The following is a 24,076-nucleotide window of genomic DNA, read 5'->3' as shown; positions in this document are numbered from 1 at the left end:
AGCAATCATATGGCAATTTTACATAAAGCACAACTCCTCCTCCTCTTCCCCCCATCCATGACAGTGCTCCAGTCATGCATTCTATCCCACTAAGTCTCTGTTATTCTAATCACATCATCGTTTCGTGACTATGTAAGGACTTTCAATGTTTCTTACTTGTTTCCCAGGCTCTGTGAATTTGTGTACAGGCACCTGAGAGAATGAGCTGATTGTCCTACTTTCTCAGACAGAATGAGAATGCCTTCCCTGTTGTCCCCTCCCATTTGTGCTTCCTCCAGGTCACCCACTTCCCCATTTCCCTCAGGGCCTTGGTCTCCATCCCCTGGCGAGCTTCATTTAAAGCCCTCCTCCCTAGGTTAGTAACCCTGCCTGTGAAGATGCTCTTCCCTCTCTTTGTCAGGTGGATCCTGTCTTTACCTAACAACCTTTCTTCTTGGAACAGCATCCCCTGGTCAAAGCAGCCAAGCCCTGCTGGCAACATTATCTATGCAGCCATGCATTGATCTGCAGGGTGTGTTCACTCCTGCCTGGCCACCTCCCCTTGACTTGAAGGATTGAGAAGAACACCAGCAGAGCCCCTGTCCCCTTCACCCTTACACCCAGTGGCCACTGGTTTGTAAGGGTAAGAGCTTAGTAAAATCATTAGGATTTACCTTTGATCTAACCAGATGCTTACGATGGGACCCCTACCCAAGAAGCTGGGAACTGAGAAGTCCGTGAACCAGGAAAAGTATACTTTTCAGTTCTATAATGAGCAAGAATGAGCAGACTGGCAGGCTATGGGCTGTAGTCATGCTGTGGTGAGATGCAAACATTTAGATTTCTTCTTAATATTTCACATCCTAATTCATGATGCAAGCCAAACCAAGCAAAGGTCCCAAATGTCTCATTTGATATGGTCTAACATTACACAAACTGAAATAAAACCTTGTTCCCTGCAGCCACCACCTGACTGCGCTGTCACAGTCTACACGGAAAGTGACTGTGATATTGAAAATACTTTTCAACCCAATGCAAAGTGAACAGTCCTGAAAAGTGGAATTTTCTTTTGTGCTTCATGGCATTATGAGGAGGCAAGAAGGAGGTAGCTGACCATTCTGCACTAGCAGCTCTCACTGCTGTCTACTCCATAAACTACCTTTTGCAAACAGCCCCAGAGGGGGAAGTCTGTTGGCTCACCCAGCTGGATTAGTGGTCCTGTGAAACAATAACATATATGTATAGGGGAAAAATTGGAGGGAGTTTAAGGAAAGTTATGGAGTCTCAAAAACGGAGTTTTGGGTTATAACTTTATCTACAATTTATCTTCAAGAGCTTGATAACTTAGCTGCAGTTTATTATTTACTGTATATACTGTATTTACTTGAACACAGGATGGGATTTTCTTCCTGATGTCTTTCCCCCCCAGTCAGCATGAGGAAAAAGCCTTTCATGTTATATTTGCACCTCCTTGATAAATATATTGTCACTCATTAAACTGCTGCCAGAAGCAGCATGTGGTCAGTAATGGAAACTAACTATGAAGTTGATTGAATGCAACCAGCACTGAAAATGCCAGTAAAACACATGGCCCATACTGAAGAAACATACAGATGGGAACTCTTTTTTTTTATTTACAAAGTTTATTGCTATTTACACACATCACCCTACATTTACAAAACTTCACATATTGAGCATCCTTGTTTTACCAAAACTTCCTATTGCAAAAACAAATACATATCTAAAAACATACAACTACATACAACTACATATATTAAACCCTTAAACAACATACATCAACTTCTCCCAAAAAACCCTACAGAACTTGTTTTCTTCATACAGAACCCCATGAAAAGCTTTTGCTTCAGTAAGCACCTGAAACTCTCCACCCCTCCCATCAGTCCTTTCTGTTGATTTAGTGAAACAAGTGTGTCCAGTCCTTTTTTCCTTCACTTCTTCTCTTCTTTGTCCAATCTCTTCCTTGTCCTGATCAATGTAGTATTTCAGTTCATGCAATCCCAGCTTCAGGAACTCCCTTTCAGTGAAAGCCAACTCCTTAAAAACCCAAAAGTTTCTTACTTTCCATAAACTAGATTTAACACATGCTAAAAAAGTCCTTAATAAAATTGCCTCTGGGCCCTTCGGTATGAGTCCATATAGTACCATCTCTTGCACTAATGACACTTTCTTCACCTATCTTTCTGTAAAGTTTCCCATGGCACCATCTTGTCTTTCTCTTTTACTGCTTTTTTCAGTTTCTTATGATCCTTCAGGACCTCCAGCCCTACATACCCTATTTTATACCTCTGCATGAAACCTTCTATCCTGATGTAATGAATTGGCGGTTGCCACACCCCTCGCCTCTTTAAAGAGGTCTGATATACTCCCCATTTCCTCATAATTGCAGCTGGGTGAAATCAGGTGATACATGCCACTTTCCCCTCTCCCTCCGTTACTGCCTTATATACTGCGATTACATGTTTCACATAGACAAACAATCCCAAGTCTGGCAGCCCACACCCCCGCATCTCTCTTGCTTTGTAAAGTTCAGATCTAGCCAACCTTTCTCTTTTGGCATTCCAGAAGAACACACATATTTCCTTCTGTATTTTTGCTATTTGCCACCATGTCAGTGGGATTACAATTCCTGTATATGGAATAATTGGCAGTAGCACAGCCTTAACAGCCACCACTTTCCAAAAAAAGGACAGTATCTTTCCAGACCATAACCGAACTGTTTGCCATATCCTTGCCATCACCTTTTGATCCCTAGCACTCTGGTTACTCTCTCTCTTATTTGAAGGCCAAAATTCTCCATGTTCCTCCAGTTTCCCATTCCCACTATGGTGCTTTTTGATCTATTTAGTTTAGTCCCATTGCTTCTTCATACTCTAATGTATGCTTTAGCACGCTTTCCATTGAAAGTCTGTCTCTAACTACAAGAAAAACTACAGACCTGGATCCCCCTGCTACCTAACCCGGGGACTTTTTACATGCTCCCTAAAATCCACAAACAAGGGAACCCTGGCAGACCTATCATATCCAACCATGGGACCCTAACTGAGGAAATATCAGGTTTCATTGAATCAATCCTAAAACCGCTTGTCACCCACAGAGCAAGTTTTGTACAAGACACTACAGACTTTCTACAGAAACTTAAAAACATAGACCACCTTCCCAGCAACACACTCCTAGCCACCATGGACGTTACCAGCCTATATACCAACATCCCACACCAGGATGGCATCCAAGCCTGCCTTACATATCTACAGGAACAAGATTACAACTCCGAATACAGGCCCAAAGATATTACTGACCTTATACACTTCATCCTCACACACAACAATTTCACTTTTAATAATCAACACTTCCTCCAGATGATGGGAACAGCTATGGGCACTAAAATGGCCCCACAGTATGCCAACCTTTTTATGAGCCACCTGGAAGAAGACTTCCTCAAGAACTGTACCATCAAACCCTTGCTATACTTAAGATACATCGATGACATCTTCATCATTTGGACTGAGAACCTCCAATCTCTGATTGAGTTCTATCAGAAATTCAACAGTCACCATCCCTGCATCTGACTTTCTTTAGAATACTCCAGCACCAACATCTCCTTTTTAGACACAATGATCAGTATCCAGAAGGGTAAAATACAGACCACAGTATACAAGAAACCCACAGACCAACATACATATCTGCACAGAACCAGCAATCACCCCAAACACACCAAAAAAGCTGTGATATACAGCCAAGCCCTCAGATACCACCACATTTGTACTGAAGAGAACACCCAGGATCGCCACCTCACCAATCTTAAAAAGGCTTTCACCCAGCAAAGACACTCGTCCAGAGAGTTAGATCACATGTTTGAAAGAGCCACCCAGATACCACATGAAGAACTGCTCCAGTACAGAAGAAAACCCCCACAAATCGCACACCGCTGGTTATGATGTATCTCCCCTCCCTTGAACCTGTACGGAAAATTCTCAAAAAATTGCAACCCATATTAGAAAGAGACCCTATTCTTAAAAAGATCTTCCCAGAGCCACCCATCCTAGCCTTCAAACAAGCACCGAACCTCGCCAACCTCATCACCAGAAGCAAACTTCCTCAAGCCCAGAACACACCAAAGGATCCAGACCGAGCCAGGACAAGAAATGCAAAACCTGCCAACACATCTCCACCACCCGCACTATTACTACACCCCACAACAGAGCCATCAGCATCCCTGGATCTTACAGCTGCACCTCCAGAAATGTAATATACCTCATCCAATGCACCAAATGCCCTGATGGAAAATACGTAGGAGAGACCAAACAACAACTGCGCACCAGAATGAACGCACACCGGAAATCTATCAAAGACAGAAATACCCAATTACCGGTGGGGGCACATTTCATACAGGAGGGCCACTCTCTCTCCAATCTCTCAGTCCTGATCCTCAAGGGAAACTTACACAACACTTCCCAGAGACGAGCCTATGAGCTCCATTTCATCAACCTGCTGGATACTAGAGATCATGGACTAAACACAGACATTGGATTTTTGATACATTACAATCTGCCTGGCAACTGACTCCCCAGCCCAGCCCCTGGCTTGTTTACTTTTCATTCCATCCAGGAAGAGCACACACCAACTGCTGAAACTTCCTTAGCCTGACAAAGGGTTTTTGAACCCGAAAGCTTGCTTAATAACTATCCTCCAACTATTTGGGTTGGTCTAATAAAAGATATCAAATTCACCCAAGGAACCTTGTCTGCCTATGTCCTTAGATCAACACAGCTACAACCTACACCCCTGCTATCTCTAACTACTACATTTATATCATCCACATATAAAACACATTTTACCTCTCCCCCTCCCAGCACCTTTACTCCACTTATGACCTTGTCTTCTCTTATTCTTTGTGCTATCAGTTTCATGATGTACACAAATAGTGGTAGCAAGAGTGGGTACCCTTATCTCACCCCTGTATGGATTTTAAAAGCCCTGCTTAGATGCCTATTAATTGCACTTCACTCTTCACTGCCCTATACAATAACCTTATCCAACACTTACATTTCTCTGGGAACCCCATTTCCCTTAGGATCTTGAATATTACATTAGCTTATCTTGAATAATGTAATCATGATCCACTCTGTCATACACTTTTTCTAAATCTAGGTTTGCTATAACTGTGTGCGTTCACTGTTTTCCTGTCTTGGAGGTGAGACGGTGTATCTGATCACTCCAATCACTTTGGAGATACTTCTGCATGGTACTGCACATACTTATCTTCTGGAGATTTTTCCTCATCCTCAAAACCAGTATCTTGGCTATTAACTTATAGTCCATATTAAGGACTGTAATTGGCCTCCAGTTTTTCGGGAGTTCCTTCTCCCCTTTCTTAAAAAGGAAGATCACAATGCCTCTTGTAAAATCTTTCCCTGCCTCTCTTGATCTTTCCCTGCTTCTATTTCCTCAAAAGCTTCCATTATATCCCTCCCTACCCAGGCCCAAAACTTCTCGTAAAATTCCATAGGCAGTATGTCTGCTCCTGGTGATTTCTCTCTTAAACGTTTTAATGCACTCCTCCACTTCCTATAAGCTTATCTTTTCTTCCATCTTCTTTGCTTCTTCCTCCTCTACTTTTTCTTCAGTCTCTTCCAGCAAACCCTTCATCTTCTTCCTTCTTCTGATACGGCTCTCCATAACATTTCTGATTGCCTCCAACACCTCCTCCTGCTTTTCAACCCAGGTACCTCCTTCTTCCTGCACTACTTTTGTTCTCCTTTTGCTGTCTTCACTCTAGCCAAAAAGAATCAGGACCACTCTTCATTTTCTCCCACCCAGGGTGCTTGTGCTAAAAACAGTTTCTCTCTCATCTTTCTTTTAAATCAGCTTTCTATCTCTTGTCTTGTTTTTTCTAGTTCTTCTCATACCTGTCTTCTATGGCTTCCTTTAGCAGCTCCTGCATCTTTCTTTGCAGCTCTCTCAGCTCTTTCATTCTTTTCCCCATGGTTCTTCAGGCTTCCTTCTCCTGTCCTCATTTTCACCATCATCCACCATTCTCTGGTACTCATAAAATATTTTTTCAGTCTTCTCCACCCCTCATACTGTCTTGTGTACACTTGACATATCTCCTTCTCTTGTAGTAGTTGCACATTAAACTTCCACACTTCCATTCTTCTTAAGGGGCTCTTACTATGACTCCTGAAGGTCGACAGTAGTCGAATCTCCAAATCAGATTTGGCTGAATTGGTTTGGGACAGTGATTCGAATCACCGAATCGAATCACTGTTCCCCGAATCAGCCGAATCCGAAGCAAATACTATCTGCTTTGCACAGGCCTATAACAATCTGGATGAACTGTCTAAACACTTCAATTATGCAACTGAAGTCCCCCACTATTATCTGCAGTCTCCCTCCAACCACATACACTGCTAGCTTTCTAAGCAGAGCCTTCCTCCCCTCCCACTCCGATGATGCATATACATTGAGAACTTCTAATTTTGTTCCCGTGAATGATAGGATCATTCACTGCAGTCTGCCACTGATTATGTCTCCCACCTATTTTCCTTTCATCTCTGGACTCTCGAATAGTATTGTCACTCCAGCCGCTTTTCTTTTCATTTTTCTCTGACCACCAGGATGGTTCCCATCTCCATCTTTTTTCAAAGCGCTTATAATCCCTTTCCCCCAGTATCCCAAATTCTTGTAGGCAGATATAATCCGCCCATACTTGCTTTAACATTGGTTTGATTTGTTCCCATCTTTTCCTTGTTAGTCAGTTCCTCACATTAATACCTCCTAAAATCAGTGCTGTTGTGCTTGTTTTGAAATGTGTATGCCTGTCCCTTCTGCAGCTTGCTATGGCACTGGCGCTACTTCTCCTCCTCCCCTTTCCCCAGTCTCATGCCTGTCACTTTTGCAAGCTTCCCAACAGCTTTTGCATTAAAGAAGGCTTCCACTTTTCTGCCTCCCTGCCACTTCCCACTTCTAGCTCGCCTCTCTGGGCCGAAGCCCAGGGGAGTCAATGGCAGGAACCTGCTCTCTGTCTCAGACTCCAACTCATTCCCCTCTTTTCAGGCTTTTTTTTTTCCTGATTTTCTTCCCCCGTGTCTTCTTCCATTTCCTTCCCTGGCTCCTGAGTTCTTTTACTTGTTCTGCCTCCATTTCTTCTGCTTGTTTGGTTTCTCCTTTCTCCCCCTCCTCCACCTCTGTGTCTGGGCTATCTGTTGCTCCACCCCTCCCTTCCATCTTCTGCTGTTTCTTCTTGAGGTGCCTCAGTTACAGGTATTACACTCCCCTCTTTCTCCTTTCCTCCCTCTTGTGGGGTCTCCTCCACCATTTCAACTTCCCTCTCACTCTCCACTTCTTCCCCACTGCCCCTTTCTGATTCACGCTGTTCCTCAGGAGATCTGACCTTGCTTGCATAGGCTTTGGGACACTTGCAGAATATGTGTTCCAACTCCCAACTCCCACAGCTAATACATTTTGGGGACTCCTGACACTGCATTTCTATGCCCCTACACCCCTACCCTTCATGTAGCACACCATGGGGGAGCAGTATGTGGAAAGGTGCCCCTCCTTGCCACATTTGCTGCATTGCTTTGTTTGTCCATGATAAATTATAAGACATCAGTGCGGCCCCAGCTGGATCACAGACAGGAGGTGCTGCACCCCACCTGGGCTCCACTCATTTGCTCTCAACTTGTGCTCTCCATGACCGCATCCAAATACCATATTTGTCCCGTACCTTCTCTATACACATTACTCTTTGAACATGCAATTCTATCCACCTTTCTATGTCTTCTGCCTCTATAAGTCCCTACACATTCTTACAATAATCATTCGTTCCCTTGACATTTCCCCTGCTATAAACTTTATCCCTCTTAATTTCTCCCTCCCTCATTCCTCTGCATGTTTCTTCCAAACATTTTCATACCCTTCACTGGTTCAGTAAGAAAATTTCTAAGTCTTTCCATTTTGGAAAGCAACAGGCTGGTGAGATGTTCTGCCTTCACCTCCAATATCTCAAACAGTATTTTTTCTATGAACTCATATCTGTTCATTGTCAATTCCATCTGCATCCCATCACCAATTGATATTGCTTTTATTTTCAGTCTCCAATCCTCCCTGACATCTTTCAGTGCATCTTCTGCATCTTCCCACTGTACCACTCCCCGCAGATTGACATTCTGTTATGCTTCTGACAGTTTCTGTCTCTTGTCTGACATAGTTTTTCTTGCTGTTCCTGCTCTATCTCCCTTTCTCCTCTGCTTCTCTCTTCCCTGTGGCCCTGTTGCCATCAACTTCTTTGCCGCTGCCTCGGTCATCTACTTTTGCTGTTGCTCCCTTCTTTGTTGTCTTTCTTTTCTACTTCTCCACTTCTGTCCGCTCTCCATCTGTCTCTAGATTTTTTTTGTCCAAATTTCATTTTATTTTTCACCTTCTGGTTGCTTGCCACTATTGCCGTTGTTTTGACCTTTGAGTTTCTCTCCTCCACTCCTTACACCCTGATGCTCCATTAATCCCTATCTCTGCCCTTAAGGCATTGATCAGGCTTCAGCTTCAGATGCTTCCAAATCATTTGGCAGGCATCCTACATGCAGGACCAAGCCCAGAGACTTGGGGTTTGGATGTCCCTGAGTTTTGCTTGCCCTCAGCCATATGGCCACAGGAGCAAGCTAGGGAGGAGTCTCCCATTTCCATAAAGTGGGCATAAAGCCAAGATCTTCCCACTGGAAGTGAAAGTGGGAGGTTAACTATACATTACCTCTGCAGGTACTATCCCCTGCCTGAAAAGCAGTTATCCCCAGTGACTAGAAAAACCATCGTAGTGATCATGGTATTTCCCCTGCCAAGTAAGTATGGGAACCTATCACAAGAATTGATTAGTACAACCCAGTTTAATAAGACATAGTGGCCATTGAACTCAGTCCCCCTTAGCAACAACTCTTTTCAGGATAGCTGATGGCTCCAAAATTACCCCAGCCAAGACCTTCAGTCTTAGGTATGTGGTGGGAGAAACTTCCCTAAGGTCCGTTGTCTAGCTGTAATTTGATTGACAGACAACGCGGGTAAAGAAAGACAGCTGTTTATTTGCTTGAGCAAAGACCATAAAGCCAGCAAAAGGCAAAATGGCCCCCCCTCAAGGGTGAGGCGATCTTTTATACTTCTTACAACAAAGCAAGACTATATGGTTAACAAAAAGCAATACTTGGGGCGGTGCTCTACAAATCTTTGTAACAGCATATTTTTATTAAGCTGAACTAGCACTTTTTAAAAGCTAAAAGTTAAGTAACAGTAACATTATGTTAGCAAAACCTTACACAGTAGAAGATACTTCTCAAGGACACAACCAGTAAGCTCAAACAATGGTTTCTCTGTCTTATCTTACTTCTTGCTGTAGCTGATTTTTTTTAGCACACAGACACAGATTCACTTTTTAACTCAGAAAATGCTTGTTGCAGTTAAAATGATTACTTGACACAAGCAAAGGCCTAGCTATCATTCTGCCTTGTGGTCAGCTGCATTGCTAGGCCACAGGTCATGCCTTGTATTCAGCTGTAAAGCTAATACTTCTTAAAAATCCAAATTATTGTAAACCTAACAGTATGCTTTCAGAAAACTATTCTATTTCAGGGCAATGACAAACCTGCGGACTACAGGTACATCCCATCAGGCCCTGCTGACCTAAAAACAGATATCTAGCTTTTCTAAGGCTGCAAACAGATGTCACCCTTCTACTACCATAAGATTTTTTATGGTGGCACAAAACCTGAGCAAACTGATATCCATGCCCTTTGTTGTGCCCCAAATGCCCCAAATTGTGGTTTCAACAATTTCTAGTAATAGTTTGGGTGCCTTTTGTCAGAATACCTCTGTTTGCTTATGGCTCAAGAGTGCAGAGAGCCCAGGGCTGCCTGAACTCTCCAGCTGTCCCAGGCAGGTGCTCTTGGGATTTCAAAGGCCTGATCCTGTGTGACAACATCCCCAGATGCCTGGTTCTGACCTGGGGCCTAAATCTGCAGATGCAGAGTGGGGAACCCCACAGGCTTCCCAGCTCTCCAATTGCAGACATACTCCCTGGGAATTCCCCTACAGGCATGGAGAAGGGAAGCCCAGTTACCTGCTCTGCACCCACAGGAGAATTTCTGGGACATGTCTTCAGGCATGAAGTGGCCCAGTCCTACAGTCGGATTCCCTAAGCAAATATCTGCAAACAGGAGAACCCTAGCGGGTTGCCCTGCATATAGACATGGGGCATGACAGTGTGAATCATGCACCAAGAATCCCCTGCAGGATTCCTGGTGTGTGCATAACATGCTTATATGCCCTGCTGTCCTGCAGGATCAGGCCCCTGAAGCCCCAGGAGAAGCAGAGAACTGATTCTAAGGGCCAGTGGTCCTGTACAATGGCTGTAGTCACCAGTGAAGCAGATCAGCTATGCTTGAATATGTCCCAGCACACCTGATCCTACTCCAAAGACAACATCTGTTTATAGCCTAAGTAATCCCTAACCTAATCTTCCACTACTTTAGGCTGTTTGTCTTCTTCCCTAACCTTGTGGCCAACTATGTTTGTCACCTGGTAGCTGACCCTATTTATGAATTCAAGTAAAAAGTGACTGAATCTCTGTATCCTCTGTAACTAGATTGCCTTTCCAAATTCCATAAGGGACCTAACTTTTCTTTAGTCTTCCTCTTACTTTTGACATACCTGTAGAATCCCTTTTATGGCATGTTATGTCCTTGGCCAGTTGTATCTCAAACTGTGCTTGGCCTTCCTAGTTTTCTCCCTGCATGCCTATATGATATTCATATACTCTCCTCTAGTAATACAACAAAGTTTCCACTTTTTGTAGATTCCTTTTTGAGTTTCAGCTCATTAAAGATATTGCTGTCTAGCCAGGCTGGTCTGGTGCACCTCCTGTTCTTCAGTCACATCAGGATGGCTTGCTCCTAAACCCTTAATACGGCTTTCTTAAACTATAGCCAGCTATCCTGGACCCCTTTTCCCCTCAAATTTGTCCCTTAGAGGATCCTGTCCATAAGTTCCTTAAGTTAGTTGAAATATGTTTTTTTGCAGGCCAGTGTCTGTATTCTACTGCTCTCCTTTCTTCCTCCCCTGTTGCCCACCAATGAATTGAATAAACTGTTAGCAAAGAAAATATGGTATCATGGTGAACAATGTTACATAACCAATCTACACATGACCAAATGTGTAGTTCTTTACAGAAAAGAGCCAGTACAGACCAGCTACTACTGGTAATAAGTTCATCTCTACTAAGGACTGCATAGGTCATTCCACATTATATAGTGCATACTGGAATGTAGCAAGGATTTAAGTGGTCTGCAGGTCTTGCTTCTGACTGCATGCTCACAGGTGAATTTCATCCTAATGGAGGAAGGGCTTCAAGAGCCCCTTTCTGTTTACTTTTCAGCAAAGTGTGCAGCCAATGAGGCAGAGGAGGCCTGCATCACTGAATGGAGTCTTCTCAGGTGCAGTGCTCCTTTATGACCCTTCTTGTTCAGTGTGCTGCAGCAAAGCATTTAATGGATAAGGCAGGGCTCCGCATGTAAAAGGAGACAGCCCTTGCTTGAAACAAAGATGGAGCTTTTAGAAAATCCAAAAAAGAAGGAAACAACCCATGCACATTCAAAGCTCTTCCCAAGTAATTCTATACCTTGTGCAAGCATCTCTTGTGCAGCGAGTTAACATATGTCTCACTGACACACGTAGTGTTATACAGTTATTCTGTCACTAAGATATAATGCATTGACTGAGTTTTAGTAACTTCTTAGGAACAAAGGCTTTTGTCAGAATCGGACACAGCCATTTACAGGAAATGTTTTTGAGTAAAATTTGGTATATTTGGTTGTTTTTGGTCCACATGGAAACCAGCCTAAAAGTGTGATAAGAGAACATTCCCCCTTGTTACCTAGAATTAAATCAATTTTATAGTCTATGGAGGAGCTTGCCTCTTACACCAACATCTCATGGAGTACAGGTACTTCAGAAACTGCCAGAATCAGATTTGCCAACCCTTGATGTTCAAAAACAGTAAATCTGGCCTTCTAAAATGAGGAAATTAGTCAAAATATTATGGCTGCTTTTTTTTTATGAAGATGAAATTATGTCTTTGGTACATTTGGTAACAGCCCCTGCCTCCCATAGCTGCAGTAACCTCTGGGGACTTCTTAGAGCTCCCAAAGCAAGTAAGCATTCCCGATTTCTCCTGTGCTCAGAGGCACATTCCCTCCCATCCTCCTCCAATTGCTTCTGCTTTCCTGACTGTCCCAGGAGCAGAGGAAAGGTTCAGAGCTGCTCTTGCCCATTCAAGCTTGGCTGCATGGGAGCTGGGCTTAGCTGGGAATAGCAGCAGCAGCAATAAGGAGGGGTAAGGTTCCCTCGTACTGCCTGGTCCCCCAGGAGCAGGCATGGAAAGCTGCTGCTGCTGCCACTGCCCAGTTCCTGCACAGCCCAGCTGGAGCAGACAGGAGCAGCTATGAAGATTTCCCTGCCCTTATGACAGCAGGGAAAGCAGCCACAGCAGGTGGAGAATGAGGGGAGGGGAGGGGAGGGGGAGGGGAGGGGATGGGGATGTGCATCTGAGCACAGACGAGAAGCAGGGGTTCTCTTCCACTTTAGGGGCTTTTTTTTGTTAATGTCCCCAGGGTCTCCAGCATCATGGTCCAGCCCAAAAGTGAGGTGCAGACATGCTACTATACCCGCTCTGGATCCAGCGCTGCACATAACCATCAAAGATCTGTAATTCAGACTTAAATTTTAACACATTGAGCTTCACCGGATTCAAACAAGCTATAGCTGAAAAGCTCTGTAACCTATTAGCAATGTCCCAAGGCATCCACTATCCTACTACGTGCTAATTTTATACCTTTAAAAATGAACCTTGCTTTCTGAAAAGGAGGGATACTAAGTCCAATTCTGATTTTTTTTGGAATTTACACAGCAGGGCTTTCCAATCTCTGCACACTGACAGAGTCTCCTCCACACCACTCATATCTTCTCATATACATGGCAGTGAAGTTCCCCTGAAGTTCCACACCTTTTTTAAAGGGACAGCTCTTTTTAACCAAAACAAAACACTCAGTAGCACAAGACGTCTAATACTGCATCTATCCTTACTTCCAAATAAAAATTCTTGCAATATGAAAATATTCTAATAATAATGGCTTCATCCTTAAAAGGGTTAATTGAAAGGACAAGAGTTAGAAAGAATGGAAAGAGAGAGACCTAGAACATCATACCCATCCAGATATGGTAATATCAAAAACAGCAAAGGTAAGGGAGAATCCACGAGTCCTTTCTGTCATCTCAGATGATGGCAGCAATTAAACTAAGTTAAAAACCTGGTGAGACCAGCTGCTCTGTGCAACAGGCCCACATCTGACACAAGACTGGGAGGCATCATCAATACACAGGAAGATCAGAATCTCACACATGAAAAACTGAATTCAGGAATTATGGATAATAAATACAGGGTGAGAATGTGCAGTACGAAATGGAAGGCTGATAATGAGCTATGAATGTGATCTATGAAAACTGTGACCTTTGGATACATTAGGTATTTTGAATAGAGAAGTGTAATGCCATTCAACAGGGCACTGGTAAGATCTCAGCTTGAATATAGTTTCCAATTCTGGTTATCCACATTTTAAAAAGATGTACTGTAGCAGGTACAAAGGACTATCAGGATGATGAAGGAAATGGAGATTTACTTTATGACTAATCAAAAGAGCTTGGCTTTTCTAGCCTAGCAAAATAAAAGCTGAAGGAGAATCAAATTGCTGTCTATAAATATACCAGCACAGAAAACACTGGAGAGGGAGAAGAAGATGTTTAATCTAAAGGGCCACATTGCACAAGAACAAATGGGTATAAACTGCCTGTAGAGAAAAAAAACAGGCAGGGAATTTGCAGAATGTTTTTCATTACCAGAGGACTGAAGGCCTTAAACAGTCCTCCAACAGGAGTAGAGGTACAACCAGCTCAACTGCTTTTAAGACTCAACTTGTTCAGCTCACAGAAGGGATCATCAGATGTGTTTGCACACAATAGCAGGGGACTGAACTCCGAGACCAGGAGGTCCTGTGTTGCCTTGTTTCTATCTGTGCACAATGCCAGCAGGGTCTGGGACAGAAGCTCCATAAACTGGCTGGACCTAAATCAGTTCAATCTGATACTATATTCAACCAGGTTTACCTTAAACTAGTTTCAGCCATTTTGAAACTGGTTTATTTGCAGTACACTTCTGTTCTGTTACAGGTTTAATGTTTTGGCCATTTTGAAAGCAATTTATGTGCACTGTTGTATTACAGATTTGTTGTATTACAGATTTGAACCATTTCATCACTTTTGCCAGTTTATGTGCAATTTCTGCCCCTAGCTCTGGAGCCTGACTACGCATGAGCACCATTTAAGGGGGATACTGGCTAACTGTATTTTAAGGGATATCTATTTAATCCAAATACTTCTGTACATCTTGCCCTTTTGCCATACTAGGCATTTCTTGTTTTCCTACTCCCTGTTCCACCTAGGGGCATTCAAGCTTTTGTGACTGCATCATGGTGAACCTCCATGAAGAGTCTAAAGATTTAAATTTCCCAGATTGTCTTTTCTAAGATTCCTTCTTGCTTTTAATTCCTTTTTCTAATGTTTGGCATCACTATTAGGTTTTGGTATGATTCTTTTCCATCCTGACTTAGGAATTATGGGTGTTCCTTTTTCAACAGTTCTTCTATAAATTATATAGATCCTATGATGTTCCTTTACATGTTGACCAAAAGATAATGTCTTTATCCATATCCAAAATCCTTGTTTAACTACTGACTTCAAGCAAGGTGCTTAAAATTGCTCTTTTTGTATTTTTTGGTCATACATTTGATTACTGCTAGTGAGTGTTTTTTTTATTTTTGGGGTTTTTTGGGGGGGGGGTTGGGGGGGGAGTTCTGGTTGGTTTTTTTACTGGTCAGTCAGTTAACGTGTGCATAATTGCTGAGCCATGCATCCTCAGTGGCTATGCGCAGTTCCTGTAGTCCACCACTGAACTTAATCAGCAGGCAGTCATCAACAATATGCAACATTGTGGGAGTTTTGCCACAGCTACAGTGTTATTTTTACTGGTGGGCTGCAATGATACAGTAAAGATTTTAATTTAACATGATGTGAGAATTATACATAACAGTCAACATGCAAGAGTGGAGGGTGCATAAACAGTAAAATAAAACAGGCTATCAGCTCATTTATTCTAAAGACTGATTTTACAAAACTGGCACATTCAGGGTTTGCTGCCTGCCCTTAATTTGTGTGTCACTGATTTGACTTGGATCTAAACACAGAGCTTCACAGTTATTGAACCACTGTCCCAGACCCAGCCAAGGGTTGGAACACAAAGCAGGACTGAAAAAAACAGCAGGCAGACTGCAAAGGAAAAGCAATTGTTCTGCTTAGCAGCAGCACTGTTTCTGCTATGCTTAGCATCAGAACAAGTTAATTTGGGAGCACAATCTTCTTAAAAGGAAATGTTGCTCAGCACAGCATCCTCAGGTTTCATGCAGTGAGCTGCCCTTTTCACCAAGTATAAACTGTGAATGCTGCTTGAAGTTTATTTTTATACTACTGTATTAAAATCTGAGTTCTCAAATCTCTCACTGGCATCTCGCTGAAAACTGACATTATGCTTGACTTTCATCACTAGTTCATAATGGAAATTTCCATCCTGACTTAATACTGTATTAGCTTAATGAGCAGAGGAAGAACTTTACTGTTTAAAGATGAAATGTTCTATTGAAATATCAAATAGTAAAGCTAAAGCTTTCCTCCCACTGCCCTTAACCGAAAGGTGCTGCTCTCAACTGCCCATTCACAAAAGTAAAAATAGATCATTGCCATTAAAAGAATGTACTGCATTAAAAAAACAAACAAACGAACAGAGCCTCAGCTAATGGAAAGTTGTGGAAGCTCAATTTGTGAATTTACAGTGTCTGAGGATCTGGCCAAAATGTTTAAAAAGTATACTGAAATGTGGCAGTAACTGTACAGGAAGACATGCAGAACTTATAGGCTCCAAACCTCAACTGTACTGAGATCACTTTGCAGTGGGTCATACTTCAAAGTAACCCTAAAGTTGGATTAGCTGGTTATGGAAGAAGAACCTCTTCAGTGAAAAGGGCTCTGGCATGGAACTAGTATATAGTCCAAATGCCCCCATTCTCCCTGAAGAAGGGAACTTAGTGGCCTTTTTTCTCAGTTGTTCTCACAGTTCCCTGGGGCAACTGGCAACCAAAATAAATCCAAGCAATCTTCCGACTGCTTTTAACTTATTCTGAGGGACTAGACCACAGCACACCGGGCCATGACCACAAAGCTAGCCCAAGCCATCTTTTCAGACAATGATGTGTACTTCTCAGTTGCATGGCCCATCCATTTACTATTCATGGAGAGTTATTCCAGAACTGGATGACTTCAAATTACACTGACTTCAAATATTTTTGAAAACATAAATGCTTGCAACATTTCAGGAAAGAAAATTGAGCAAGGCCTGTTCACTTGCCTGTGCACATAGCAGGAATCCAGGTAAGCAGCTCAAAAGAACATGTGCTCAAGGATTATAGCGCACACCCCCTACACCCACGGACAGCTGCAGAGGACTATTTACAGTCTTGCCCTTGGCTTTTAATCAGACCTTATTCACTGAGCTCAGTATGTGCTGAATAAAGGCCTCAGAATTTGGCCCCAGAATAATTTGTGGGGAAAGGGAATATAGTACAATGGGACAAAAGCAACCCTTCAGCATTCCCTGTTCCAAAGGACTACAATGCTCATCAGTTTGCAAGGGCTGGTAATGCCGAGCACATTACGCTGTATACAGAATTCTACCACGCTTACCCCTATTGTTCAATGCCTTAGCTCCACAAGCAGTCTCACTTCCTTCAGTGAGACTATGTAAGGAGCAAGATATGACTCAGCATGCAAATGGGCATCAGAATCAGGCTCTGACTGAATAACTACCTACCACAATTGTCTCTCCTTTCTCTTCTACCTTGATATCCTTAAAATGTTATGGCCAAACTTTGGAATAAAAATCCCAGGATACTGGCCCTTAGTGAAAGAGCAACATCCCCTAGCACCAACACTTGGATTCTGTTTCTTTCACATTCTCTTCTTTTGTATGAAGCTACCTGACTTTGACCCCAGACTGATTGTGAAGCCTGTAAGGGCAGATGGCCAAAGAACTGAACAAATCTAGTTGCTATTTAGTCATTAATACAAATGTAGTATTTTAAAGAAGATATTTTCTTACTCTATATTAACACATTGACTTTCCAAGCCTTCACAGAACATTTGGTCTGAAGTGACTCTGGACTGGAGTCTGGCATGACTTAAGTTAAGCATGGAAAGAAATAGAAGGCTACAAACAATATCCGAGATTAATATTCATGTAATTCATATGATCCCTTTCGTTCACAAAGATATTAAGGTGTTCTTTACACTCTATGTCTATGTTCAACAGATGCATCATTAGACAATGTGGAAAAACAAAGGAAATGATAACATTTTAAAGCGAAAATACAGAATGGGAGACAAAACACTATCAGCTTATTTTAGACCTTGCTCTCTGAGCACAGCAGTAAAAGGGTTATCATGCACTGTCATCAAATGTAGTCAGAATAACCCTAAGAGCCATCATGCTCAAATCACAAATGAATTCAAATGGGGAAACCATGCAAAAAAAATGCAGTTGTTAAAGCATAAAACTACTGTATGTCTCCAAATAGCTGGATTCAAGAACCCTGGTTACATACTGACTTTCTTTCAGAGTCAATCAGATAATAAGACCCCTTTAGCAGCACAGAATAGTTAAATTCATCACCATAATTTAATTGTAGAAGGTTATTAAAGAGCACTTCGACTCCCCTCCTGCTTCGGCGCTGCTTTTGTGTATTAAACTCAGACTAATCAAATTGCAGATTCCAAGAGTACTGTATTAGTCATCCCCATCCCTTTTAATTTGTTTAATGGCATCCTCCGTTTTTTCCTTTTTTGTGTGTGTGTGTGTTCTGACTGGCTGTGCAACGCTTAGGCTCACGACATGTAAATAAAGAATGGATAGGGGAACAGTTCGCCGAAAAGAATAAAGCGTGCCTCCATTCTAAAGTTACATTTGATGTCAGAGTAATTCATGGGACGTGTACTGCAAGCAATGGTGCTTATTATTTCTGCTTAACTGTCTACAGACACAGGAGGGGGGGGGGAGGAAGAAAGAAAAGAAAAGAAGTCTGAATTTACACTTACCGCTTCAAAAGCCCTTTTGTACTTAGCCAACTTCTCCTGGCTGAAGATGCAGTATTTTGCCAAAAAGTCGACTGCAAGAGAGGACAAAAAAAGGATAAAATAGCTCATAAAAGAACTATTTTTTCCCCTTTTTCTGCAGCATTTTTATGAAAAAAAATTAATATAGGGACACTATTTTTAAAGGCACAATAATGCTGACCTCCCAGTAACTGCAGAATCATCTTCCTAGTGGAAATTTCCATTTGCTATTTCTTTATTTGTTTTTGTGAAAATGTCTTTTCACCTGGCCCAGGGCACATAGTCAGAGGCAGCTCTGAAGAGGACATATTTAACATGTATAACACATAGGAGCTCCATCCTGGTGAGGCTACAGTCTGGGAGCGTGTTGATACTTTGTTGTTTGTTTTTAACCATCTAAAAATTAGTATCCTCATACTTCAGTTACATAAAGCAAAGGTCAACCAGATACTTTCAAAATCTCAAAGACCCTCCAAACCTGTTGTATTTTATTTCATTGTCCAGGACAGAAATACAAATGAGACAAGGATATCAAGAAATATTTATGACACAAAAAATTGCAATTATTTTGCTATTTTTCATCCAGCTGAAATCAGGTAGGAAATACTGGTCCAAAATTATCTGGGCTTCTGATTTTTTCTTGCTGCGATTCTGTTATTGCCTGTGTCCTGGCCTATGGTTTCAGGACCGAGAGGGGACTGAGTTGTAAGGTTGTATGAAGATGGTCTGGTGCCCTCACACTTAATGGAGCACATTAGGATGAGGACAAAGGAGAGATTTTTTTTGGCATGCTCCAAGCAGAGATCTGAGCTTGGAAGCAGTGGAATCAGTAGGTACCATCCATGGTACAGAATAAGCAGCTACTGCATTCAGACTCTTCAAGCCAGTTATTCTTTCTTTCTTTGAGCTTTTTTCTGAAAGTCTCTAAGTCATTGTTTCCATAATTGCATCATATTTTTCTTCTTCTAACAAAACAGCTAGATATTATTTTCAGTTTAGGGGAAGTGCTGGCAACTCAGGCCCTGCTGGGAAAAAGTGCTGGACCTTAGTTCCTATGATTTCCTGTTCATTCAGAGTGAGAACAAGCAAGCAGGGCTATTTAGTTTGTGAATGAGTCCTGAGAACCCAGGAAGAATTTCTGAAATATTAACATTTTTTTTTTAAATTGGAAAGAGCATGAGCAGTGAAACAACACAGTGCTCTTTCTGTTGCCTAAAACATATCAATCGTCTTTCTTCCAGAAAGAATACATTTGCCTTCAGGATGCATTTTGGAGGTACATTGGAAGAAAGGTTACTATTTATATGCAAGTTTCATTGTTCAGCTGGGTCTACATCCCAAATGGAGTCAAAGGAGTAATAACTCTGTTGCAGTGTCACAGTAGTTCATTCTCCACACACCAAATAAACAATATCTGGGTGAGGAAAATAAAAAGTTCCATAGATTTCTACCACAACACAACAAAGGACATGTTTTTAAGTAGCTAAATGTAATAATTTGACAGTTGCTCCTACATCTGTTATCACTGCATGATGTGTACCTGCATTACAACCAAACTATGTTATCTAGAGACGATGAGAAAATCAGAGCATTTTGACACTGGATTGTGCTTGCTTTGTATGTATCTATCCTACACCACATGGCTCTACACCTTAAAAAGATTCCAGTCAGAGAGAAGCCACTTTCCTGGTAAAACATTCAACTTCTATAAAAGAAATGCACCACCACTGATAATTAGCATTTATACATGATCTAACTACCTATATTTTCACGGTGAGGTTTTCAAAAGTGCTAGCTGTTGGTCCATGTGAATACTGAAGTAAATCTCAACAGTTTTAGAAAATCCCACCCTCAGTAAATACAATTTATAAGACTATCTGTATTGGCGCCACCTGGTGATTCCCAATTGTATAAAGCTGCTCTTCTTATAAAAGGCAATTTACCAAGTTAACTGCTAAACTAGATGGCTAACTACCTCTGTCTACCTGGTTTACTGCAAATAAAGTCTTGAAAGAATTTCAGAACATCATTAATTCATTTCAAAGTACTTTATTCAAATATTAATTTCATAATTAATCCTTTTCAATTCCCTCCCCAAAGAATAACATCAACTGAAGCGAATTTTAAGAGAACTTATTTAACTGTATTTTAAAGCCAGGGAGATAAGTATATCATCTGACCAGACTCCTGCACAGACAGGCCATGGAATTCTACAGTTATACCTGTAATGAGCCCAATAACTTGTGTCTAATATGTATTTTCTAGAAGACCATCAAGTCTTGATTTGAAGGCTCCAATGGTCACTGTTCCAATGGCTAATCATTTTCAGTATTAAAAAAAAGTGCCCTATTTCTAAATCTGAATTTGTCTGGATACAGCTTTCCACCAGTTGGTTCTTGTTATGCTTTCCTTTGTTAGCTTAGTAGCCATCATTTTCTCCCTGAACAGTTACTTGTATATTGTAATCAAGTCAGCTCTCAATTTGTCCATCTTTGATGAACCAGACAAATAAAGCTCTTTAGGTCCCTCACGGGGACCTATTTGCCCACCTCAACTTTGTTTTGTCCACAGGGTGAACCTTCACTTGCCTGGAGGTGGTGATGAGTGGTTCCCTGAGGATCCAGGTGCCACTGCATTGGTTTGGCTTTTGTAGGGCTCCTCCTCCCCTACACCCCACTCCTTTCCACTCGGGTGTTGTAATCACCCTGGTGACATCTCAGCTTGATAACGTGGTCTTTTCTTCTATGCCAGATGTCCGGCGAGAATTGAGACCATGCAGATCCTGCTGCTGCCTTTTATCTTCAAAATCACAACTAAACACATAATGTAACTTAAATGGCTCAGACTGGGCTGCCAAGCAAAGCAATGATACCTCCATGCTAAGCAATCCTTTTCTTGGGCATGGGTTGCTCTGGTGCCTAGTGCACCCCTCATTCCCCCACCATCAAGCCCCTATGCTTCCTGGCAAGTTGCCCTTCTCACACAAGTTCTTCCTGCCCTAGCGCTAGACCAGGTATGGAACTGTCTCATGGCAGCCACCAACACCCCTGAGGAGGCTCACTTTCCCACCAGGCCTCCATCAGGAGGGAGAGAGTCCAGCTGGGTCCCTAATCCTCCAGCAGTGGGGATAGTGTCCAGTGCTTCCCTGGAAATTTTGGCTTCAGGGGGAGCAACCAGACTCCTTCCAGCTGTGAGGTGAGCATCCATTTTTTCCTCAGACTCCTCAGCAGCAGGATGACCATCCAATGCTTCTCTGGGTGTGCTGGTGTTGGGGAAAACTGCCGGATCCTTTCTGGCAGCAGAAAGAGCATCCAGACCTGTTTCCAGTGTACTGGTACACACCTCCAGTGACTCCATCTCCAGGCCTGTTCTTAGCCCATGTTCCCCAGGTCCTGGGCCAATTGACAAGGCTCTTCTGGTTGACACAGCACTGGCTGACTTAATTGGAGCCCAGCCACCTGAGCCACATAGCCAAGGTGAGTCAGGCAGGGGGCTGTTTTTTTCATAACTTCATAGATGTTTGGGTCAGAAGGGACCTTAGCAGATCATCAAGTCCAACCCCAAATTACAATACATTGAGTCCGACCCTGTTACAATAAACATCAGAACTGCATGCAGTGTCTGTCTCATCGCTGCTGTATAGAGAGGTAAAATTAACCACCATGCCCCTAGTTTCTGACTTACCCTAGGTTACACATCCACAGATCACATTAACTTTTAATGTAGCGTTACTGAACAACTTCTTAATGAATAGCAATTCCTTGCCTGGAATAGCCATTTTAAAAGAGCCCCAAAGTTTCCAGTGCAAATTTGCTTCACCTTTAATCACCTACTAGATAAAACTACATTTAAGATTCTATGCTTAGGCCCAGGGGTTATAAAATAGATTCTAAATGGGGATAGGAGACCAAATCTTCAGCTGGTATAAACAAGCTTAACTCCACTGAAGCTGCTCCCATTATACAAGGTAAGGCTCTGGCCTATGAACTTTTAAGCACTTATTCAAATCAGAGGAAACATGAATTAAGTTTATACTTACAGGGAATCAAAAAACATTAAATATGAAAAAAAATCTCATTAGGACAAGACAAAGGTGCTGCCTCAGGACATACCAGAAAGAAGCATTGCAGGATACTTAGTCAATAGCTGTAAGAAAAAATCATACAGATTTAGGGGAAAGTAAACAGAACTACATGATTGGAGGGCATATTACTGACTGTCACAACTGCAGTGCCCTGAAAGCAACACTGAGAAAAAAAGATCTCTCAGGATTTACCATCAGTGTTTTCAGGATTATGCATGTGACAAAAACAACTGGGGGAACAACACCACGATGCTGTAAATGAGAAGTAGACAATTAGAGCTAAAAAACTGGAAGATGCTGAGCTGAAGTGGAAGCGTGGCTCTGAGGTGTTACACACTGGCAATGTGCTTAGAGAAAGAACTGAAGAAGATACAGGAACAAATGCCCATATAATTAGAAAGGTACTGAAAACAAACAGACTCAGAGGGTAACACGAGATCTAATAAGGGAGGATCTTTCCATCAGCTTCCTCATTTACTGTCTACTTCAGGGATGGGCAAACTCCGGCCCATGGGCTGGATCGGACCCATGGTGGACTCCATTCCCCAGCAGCCCCCGCCTCCATCGCTCTGGTTGGTCTCCATGACCCCAGCAGTGGCAGGCCCATGACAGTGCAGGGCCATCATGGTCCCACGCTCCCAGGGTCTCCATGGAGACCAGCCTGAGCAGTGCTGGCAGGGTGTGTGGCTGTGTGTGGAGATATTCTGGGGCCAGGGCTGGGATCTTGTGGTGGTGATAACAAGGGGCTGGAACCAGGGCTGAGCTGTGATCTGCTGCCTGCATGCCCCTGCAACAAGCACAGGTTCCTCAGGCAGAGATGTGCAGGCAGCGGACTGTGGTTCTGCCCCAGCTCTGGCTTGCACTGTCACCTCCGCAAGATCCCAGCCCCAAATGTAGCTCCTCTCCCAGCAGCATGCCCTGTCAGCATCACTTGGGCCAGTCTCCATGGAGATCCTAGGAGCACGGGGCCATCACAACCTCGTGCTGTCACAGTCGTGCCACTCCTGGGGTCTCCATGGAGATCGGCCCAAGCTGTGCTGTTCAGACAGGGATTGCTGGGAAATACAGTCCAGCTGCCAACCAGATCTGCCATTTTGCCCACTCCTGGTCTACTCCCTAAGGCCTGCAGGAAGTGAGCACGCTTAGAAGCTTGCAGGCCTGGCTCAATCCTGGGACCAAGAGGGAGCTCAAAGGCCAACAGACCTGAAAAGCATGTTCCCTTCCCTCATCAGAATAAGTAAATCAATTCAATTTTATTAGTCTCCCACACTCCATTCTGAAGCTAGGATCTTGTAAAAATATATCAGAAGAATGTGTGGCTACAACTCTTCTAAAAGGGCCTCAATTTTAGGTGGTACAGATTGTGGGTGGTATAGACTGTAATCACCATAATTAACACTGCCCAACACTTTCCACCATAACATTTCTGATTAAAAGTGTCTGATTAAAAACTTTTCTAATTAAAAAAAAGATTAATGATTAAAAAGGGGGTATTTTAATTTTTTTTTGGCAAATGTCAGTCAACAAAGTTCAGCTTGTTTCCCTGCTTCGCCTATGCTACAAGAATTCTTACAGCCCTTTTGTTGAAGACTCCCACTACTTCCAGGATTTGGAGCAGGGATTTGACATGTACATTGGGTCTGAGGTTGCACTGGTGCTAAGGATGTCCTTTGTTCCATCTCTGTG

The 24,076-nt window shown here is 42.6% G+C and overlaps 1 protein-coding gene across 2 annotated transcripts in view; it reads right to left on the bottom strand.

Moving 5' to 3' along the window:
- LOC106737859 (uncharacterized) overlaps positions 1–24,076 on the bottom strand; it is a 283,248-nt gene that overhangs the window by 65,662 nt on the left and 193,510 nt on the right. For both annotated transcript variants that reach the window (XM_019489653.2, XM_019489655.2), the window contains exon 12: positions 18,289–18,359. In XM_019489653.2, the coding sequence (XP_019345198.2) occupies positions 18,289–18,359 (71 nt within the window). The remainder of the gene's footprint in view (positions 1–18,288; positions 18,360–24,076) is intronic.

The sequence above is a fragment of the Alligator mississippiensis genome, chromosome 4 (genome assembly GCF_030867095.1).
Source record: "Alligator mississippiensis isolate rAllMis1 chromosome 4, rAllMis1, whole genome shotgun sequence".
Taxonomy (NCBI): Eukaryota; Metazoa; Chordata; order Crocodylia; family Alligatoridae; genus Alligator; species Alligator mississippiensis.
Note: the sequence above shows the minus strand (reverse complement) of the source record. Positions and strands in the feature narration are given on the sequence as shown.